Source organism: Notolabrus celidotus, chromosome 12 (assembly GCF_009762535.1).
Source record: "Notolabrus celidotus isolate fNotCel1 chromosome 12, fNotCel1.pri, whole genome shotgun sequence".
NCBI classification, from domain to species: Eukaryota; Metazoa; Chordata; class Actinopteri; order Labriformes; family Labridae; genus Notolabrus; species Notolabrus celidotus.
In genome coordinates this window covers 22,304,948-22,312,517 of record NC_048283.1, presented here as the reverse complement: position 1 = coordinate 22,312,517, position 7,570 = coordinate 22,304,948, and the positions used below count along the sequence as shown (strand labels likewise).

The 7,570-nt window shown below is 43.3% G+C and overlaps 1 protein-coding gene across 1 annotated transcript; it reads left to right on the top strand.

Annotated features, from left to right (window-relative positions):
* Nucleotides 1-1,019: 1,019 nt before the first annotated feature.
* LOC117822443 (amine sulfotransferase-like) lies at nt 1,020-6,654 on the top strand. The gene is made up of 7 exons (XM_034697162.1): nt 1,020-1,137; nt 2,773-2,982; nt 3,283-3,494; nt 4,640-4,766; nt 4,833-4,927; nt 5,143-5,323; nt 5,577-6,654. Exons 2-7 carry the CDS (start codon nt 2,826-2,828, stop codon nt 5,699-5,701), a joined length of 897 nt encoding a protein of 298 aa, XP_034553053.1. The 5' UTR covers nt 1,020-1,137; nt 2,773-2,825; the 3' UTR covers nt 5,702-6,654.
* The last annotated feature ends 916 nt before the right edge of the window (nt 6,655-7,570 follow it).

Below are 7,570 nucleotides of genomic sequence, written 5' to 3'. Positions count from 1 at the left end.
AACAGAGCAATCAAAGTTCTCCAGGTCTCCAAATACCAGTCTACAGATGTGTTTTTATATCAGCTGGCTCTGCAGGGCGTCAGGCTTACCTTCTGTGGACGTGTGAAGGGACACGCATCAAACCAACACACACACCATCTTCATCCCTCAGAGAAAGAGCTGATAGAACTATAGACCGCCTGCAGGGAAACTACGACCACACTACATCAGACCAGAAACACTAAAGGACCTGGTCTACTTGAAAACATGTAAAGATGGAGGTACTTGAAAGCCTCGTCTAGATTTATTCTTTCTTATTTTGGGTCTTTTATGTCTTTTCTGAGAGCAAAGACAGAGGACAGAGGACAGAGGACAGAGGACAGAGGACAGAGGACAGAGGAACTGGACAGAGCGGGAAACCGAGAGGGAGAGGAATGACGTGAGGTAAAGGGCCATCAAACCCGGGCCAAAGAGGCTCAGAGGTGTTACTTATTTTCCATCACAGCAGCAAGAAGCAGGGAGATGTTGATCTTCTGATCTTCTAAAGCAGTGTTTTCCACCAGTAATGCAGCTGTGGTGAGTTATTATCAACTTATTTATAATGCATGTTATAATGCATTATAGCATATCAGATTAGAGACTAACTGGATACAGAAATGTGAAACACAGCTTTGTTCTTAAACACAAACCTGACTCTGTCCTCTGAAATGGCTGCATTTCAGTAAATCTACACTTAATCAAACAGGATGAAGAGGAATATGAATGTTCAGTAGATAAGATTTAATCTCTTCACATACACAGTGAGGTTCATTTGAGGTCACATTAGCTCCCCCCTCACAGAACCCCGCCCCCTCTCTTTCAGGCCTCTGTTTACATCGTGTGTGTATGTTCTTTTTCTAAAACATCATTATGTGGTTTAGTTAGATGTTGCATAACCACTACATAAACAGCTCCCCTCCTCCTCCTCCTCTGTCCTCGGTCAGCAGGGAGGTGTGGTGAGAACAGGAAGTTCTCTGTGTTCTCTCAGCTGCTCTCTCTCATGCTGTCAGTCAGTCTGCAGGTGAACAGAGGAGGAGGAGGAAGTATCTGATGAGAGCCGCTCGCAGAGAGTCTCTGATGGTGACAGACAGAGGTCGGATTACAGGGAGCGAGCAGCAGGTAAGATACAGACTCTGTTATAATTTACAGCTCAGTAATAACAGCTCAGTAATAACAACTAAGTTATAACATACAGCTCAGTAATAACAGCTCAGTAATAACAACTCAGTAATAATGTAAAGCTCAGTAATAACAGCTCAGTAATAACAAATCAGTTATATAACACAGGTCAGTAATAACCGCTCAGTTATAACAATTTAGTTATAACAGCTCAGTAAAAACACCTCAGTAATAACAGCTCAGTAAAAACAACTCAGTTATAATATACACAGTCATTAATAATAGCTCAGTTATAACTGCTCAGTAATAACCACTCAGTTATAACAGCTCAGTGATAACAGTTCAGTGGTAACATCTCAGTATTCACTGCTCAGTTATAACAGCTCAGTAGTAATATACAGCTCAGTAGTAATATACAGCTCGGTAGTAATATACAGCTCAGTAAAATCAGCTCAATGATAACAACTTAGTAATGAAAGCTCAGTAATAACAGTTCAGTAAGAAAAGCTCAGTCATTATATACAGCTCAGTAGTAACAGCTCAGTTATAACAGCTCAGTAATACCATCTCAGTAGTAACAGCTCAGTTATAATATACAACTTTGTAATAACAGTTCAGAAATAACTGCTCAGTAATAACAGTTCAGATACAACAGCTCAATTAAATTATACAACTCAATAATAACAGCTAATTTACAACAGCTCAGTTATAATATACAGCTCAGTAATAACAGCTCAATTATAACAGCTCAGTAGAAAACAATAAGGCTTAGTAATAACAGTTAAGTAATAACTGCTCTGTAATAACAGCTCAGTTATAACAGTTCAGTTACAACATCTCAGTTATAATATACAGCTCAGTTATAACAGCTAAAGTAATAACAGTTCAGTAATGACTACTCAGTAATAACAGAGCAGTAATAAAAGCTTAGTTATAACAGCTCAGTTATAATATACAGATCAGTAAAAACAGCTCAGTAATAACAGCTCACATATAATATACAGCAAAGTAATAACAGATCAGTAATAACTGCTCAGTAATAACAGCATAGTCATAACAGTTCAGTTGCAACAGCTCAGTTATAATATACAGCTCAGTTATAACATACAGCTCAGTAATAACAGCTCAGTTATAAACAGCTCAGTGATAACAACTTAGTAGTAACAGCTCAGTAATAACAGCTCAGTTATAAACAGCTCAGTGGTAACAACTAAGTAATAAAAGCTAAGTAATAACAACTCAGTAATAAGAGCTCAAATATCACTGCTCAGTTATAATATACAGTTCAGTAATAACAGCTCATTAATAACAGCTCAGTAATAATATACAGCTCAATTATAACATACAGCTCAGTTATAACATACTGCTCAGTAATAACAGCTCAGTTATAACATTTCAGTTATTAACAGCTCAGTAATTAATATCTGCAGTTATTTGGATTCTGTATTTATTTGCGGGTTTATTCAATCATTGGCCTGATCAATGATGTCATGACTTTATGTGGATGCAGCTCATTGATCATATGACTCATTAATCATGTGACTGATTGATCTCAGGGTAAACCTGTAAATACATCTGGACATGTTGGATCTTTAGAGACCTGCTGTGGTGTAATAAAGTTTGTCCTTCCTGCAGATACTTAGTGTCGGTCCAGTCTCACTCAGAAACTCACCTGTCCCTCACCTGTGATGGATGTGGATGAAGTCCCGACTCAGGACTATGAACTGATCCCTCACAGAGGGTTCGGCCTCATCACAGGGATCCATGATGCGGATGATGTGGATCAGATCTACGACCTGGAGATTCGGGACACGGATGTGTTCGTCATCACGTACCCAAAGTCAGGTGAGGAGAGGAATACATACCTGCGTTATAGTTCTTATATAGTTTATTATTGATTATGACTGCAGTAAAAACATGGAGTCCAGAGAGGATCCGGGTCAGGTCTGAGAAAGTGAACTCCTGCAGACTGGTATCAGTCATTAAATGGTGTAGCCCACACTGCATCATGGTACACTTATATGCTGATGCTGCTGCTGATGCTGATGATGATGATGATGGTGATGATGATGATGATGATGATGATGATGATGATGATGATGATGATGGTGATGATGGTGATGATGAAGATTTTCTGTGTCACAGGAACAATCTGGATGCAGCAGATCCTTCTGCTGCTCGAGGCTGAGGGAGATGTGTCGTCCATCTCTCAGGCGGGGAATAACTCGGACCTGGTCCCTTGGATGGAGGTGAAGGGCACCAGAGAGGCCTTCATCACGGCCCCCTCCCCACGCCTCAGGGTCTCTCACCTGCCGTCCAGGTTCATGCCTGCAGCTCTGAGCACGAGGAAGGGAAAGGTCAGAGCTGCTCCTCTTTCAGCCATCTAATTGATTACACTGATGAGTTTGCTATCAGATCTGTATCCATAGCAACAGTGTGCTATTAAGTAATAACAGACCACTGCTTTGGCCTATCGACCAATCAGTCTGGTTTCTCTTTGTGTCATTCCCTTCCTGTGTGTGAGAAACTGTTGTTCCCACACAAAGCCTGAGGACATAAGTAAGTAAGTAAAAATGTATTTATATAGCATTTTTAAAACGCTCAGTTACAAAGTGCTTTACAGGCACACAACAATAAAACAATAAAAACAAGCAAGATAAAAACAAAATAGAGTAGAGGTTAGATGGGAGGTTCTATGAAGGCTTGTGTATACAGATGCGTTTTAAGTAATTTTTTAAAGCTGTCCACAGACTCAGCAGACCTGATGGCTTGAGTGAGCAAATTCCAGAGGGAGGGGGCGTAGATGGAAAAAGCGTCCCTCAGACCTGAGTCCTCCTCTGTGTAGACTGGTCTACATTCAGTTTTGTCAGCTCTGTAGTGAACCTCTGTGAGTCAGTCTCATCCTCAGCTCTGTGCTGACTCAGGTCAGCTTCTGTGACAGGATATTTTAATTCTGTTTGACTCAAAGTGCAGATTACTTTGAGCTGTCAGGGAGGAGAGTGAACTACGGTGTGCAGAGAGTCAAAAAAGAAAAGGATGAAAAAGAAACTTGTTCATTTGAGATCTTAAAGTCCTGATCAACTCGCCCTCATCAGACAGAGCAGAGAGAGCAGGAGACTGTGTCCTGACTGTAGGATGGGCTGTGTTTATAAAGAGGGGTCAAAGTTTAGGCTGTATTAAAGGACTTAGTTCAGTGATGACAGGGTTTGATCTAAAACTTTATTGATCATGAAAATGTAGACTGAGTGGGAGTTTAAAGGTGAATTGAGGAGGTGTGCAGATAGAAACATGAACCTTTCACATGCTGTTGTTCTCGGTGTTGAAGCGTGGTGGCGTCCTGAGGCTGCTTCATCAAACCCTGACGATTCTCTGCTTCAGTTGTTGTTTCCTCTCTTGTTTATTGTTCTTGTTCTTGGTACACACAGTAATCCTGTGAACACTCAGAGGCCAGTTTCAGGCCCCAGAGCGGTTTGAAGAGAACAAACAGGTGTTTCTCCTTCAGGTGATCTACGTGGCCAGAAATCCCAAAGATGTCCTGGTGTCTTACTTCCACTTCCACAAAGTGGCGAACATGTTGGAGACCCCGAAAGACTTCAATGATTTCTTTGAGAAGTTCATGACGGACAGAGGTGAGAGCGGTTCTGTGAGATAACGGTGCAGCTCTGCAGCGTGTGACTGACTGTTTGTCTGCGCAGTGTTTGGAGGCAGCTGGTTCGAGCACGTGAAGACGTGGTACTCTCACAGAGACCACATGGACATGCTCTTCATCACGTACGAGGAGATGATTCAGGTAGGAGCTCCACACCTGGGTCACGTTTCTGCGAGTGTTTTTAAAGGCTTGTGGAGAGATGTTCATCGTCTGTACGTCTGTGTGTCTGTGTGTGTGTGTGTGTGTGTGTGTGTGTGTGTGTGTGTGTGTGTGTGTGTGTGAGTGTGAGTGTGAGTGTGTGTGTGTGTGTGTGTGTGTGTGTGTGTGTGTGTGTGTGTGTGTGTGTGTGTGTGCAGGACCTGTCGTCGGTGGTGCAGAGGATATCCTCTCTCCTGGGTAAAGATCTGACGGAAGAGCAGCTTGCCAGTGTGGTGAAACACAGCACCTTCAACAACATGAAGAAGATCCCTCAGGCGTCCTACCAGCAGGTATCAGATGACCTGCTCAACCACAGCCAGGGGGTCTTCATGAGGAAAGGTGAGAGCGGCTCTCCTCCACACAAACTGAACCCTGCAGGACAAGAGCGCTTCAACACGTAGAGTCTGAGATACAGAACAAGTCTCGCAAACTGCTTCACATGCTGACAGAGAAGGTTTCTGTGAAATCTAAAGTCTGCTAACTCCAGATTACTGTTCATGTCAGAGATGATGACTGGTGGTACCCCTCTCCTCTCCTCTCCTCTCCTCTCCTCTCCTCTCCTCTCCTCTCCTCTCCTCTCCGGTTCCTGCAGGAACTGTGGGGGACTGGAAGAACCACTTCACCGTGGCTCAGAGCGAGCGCTTTGATGAGCTCTTCCTCAGAGAGATGCAGGACTTCCCCGTGCCGTTTATCTGGGACATCAGGGACATGAAGTGATCTAACCTCAGAGGAGACGTCACAACTGCAGCTCCATGAACTCTGAACACAGTAAATATTTATGTTAGCTTGTTTATCCTCACTGCTGTCTCTTGAGTGTAAGCCTCTGAGGCTGTTCCACAAACATGCCCGTCTGTCAGCACATTACTATTTAAACTGAAATAACATAAAGAGAACACACTGGAGTCCACTGTAAACCTCATTTGACCGTCAGTGACCTTCACTGACCTACAGACGAGACTGACCGGCACCAGCTCAGAGGGTTCACACCAGAAGAGAATCACAGCTGATCTAGAACCAGGTTCAAGATCCACAACATATGAGAGATCACAGAATCAGTAGACAGCTCACAAATACTAAATAAAAACACACTCAACATCCTGAGTCTGAACCACAGCAGCCAGGAGGTTTGAATCAAGTCCCACATAGAGCAGAGACTGCTCAGAGACCCCACTCAGGTCTCTGGACCCGTGGAGCAGATTAAGACCCTCCCTCCTCACTGATCCTGAAGTATCAGAGTCCAGGTCAGACTGCATGTGGTCTCAGTCTGCAGGAGAACACGCTCTCTGTTCAAAGGTCTGCTTCTCTACAGTGGACTCGGGTCATGTGACCCGGACGTGGAGTCACATGACCCGAGTCAGAGCTCCTCTTAACTTTGACTCCAGCTTCATCATTCATGACTCCAGGCTAACGGTCTCTGTGGTTCCTGAACAGACTCTGAATCTAGAAGTGTCTTCCTCTCCTGGTTTCTCTCAGACGGTCTAGAGGTCTGAACTAATTGTGCAGTCTATGGATAATTAATCTGTCAATCATGTGTTTTATTGATCAGGTGAGGGGGCAGTGGCCTAAGGTGGTCTCTCCTCTCGTTCTCTTCCATCAGATGATATTTTTGTAATCTCAGATGTCTTCATGTGTTTTTATAACTCTGAAATTAAAGCTGACAGATTATGTAATCTCTCTGGACTCTGTGAACACCTCGCTACACCTGCCCCCCTGCAGGTCATGTGACTGAATCCACCTCACCTCAGCAGGTCGCAGGTAGACAGGGGTCAAGATAAATTTACCAGGTGAACATAGGGGGTGCTGTCCCCTCTGACAGATTTAAACCAGATTATAAACTCTGTTAATCCTCCCCATGCTCCTGGGCCTGCTGTTCATCTGATCAGATTAAATCCATCGGATCGAGTCTTCACATAAAGACCAAAAGGATCAATAATCAGATTATATCAGATAATCCTGTTTAGATTCCATCCTGATCCCACCTTCAGTTTGTGTCCTTCAAACTTTGAGCCAAACACTCCAGACTATCCTGATCCCAGCAGAGGGCTGGATCAAGTATGAATTACAGGACCTGGATATAGGAAATCTTTTAAGTATGTGTTATAATATCTCATCCATACTTTGATTATTTCCTTCAGACACTTTTGAACTGATCATTGAATCTCTGCAGGGTCAGATTACAGCAGCTGCGTCAGTTTGTATGATTTTGGGGCCTCCTGTGGGCAAAGCCTGCAGCATGTGGTCTCATTTAGTGAATCCTGTGCAGGATGTTTAGAGCCATCGCTAACCTTTGACTTCATTATTTAATCACTGAGTCCAGATTAACTTTGAGACTCCTACAGCTGTTAGTTAAACATCAGGCAGAGGATGGACGGACGGTCAGCTGGAACAGCTTCCCACCTGTACTCGTGAGGTCGCTGCAAGGTCATTTTAAATAGTTAATCATTAAAGGAAGCTTAGAGTCCGCTCAGAGTATACATTGTGTGTTTCATGCAACCGAGGATCATCACATCTCTATGAAACATGTTCACGGCATGTGATGATCCTCTGATGTGTGTTTAACACGTTTAATGAGCTCTCACTTCAAAA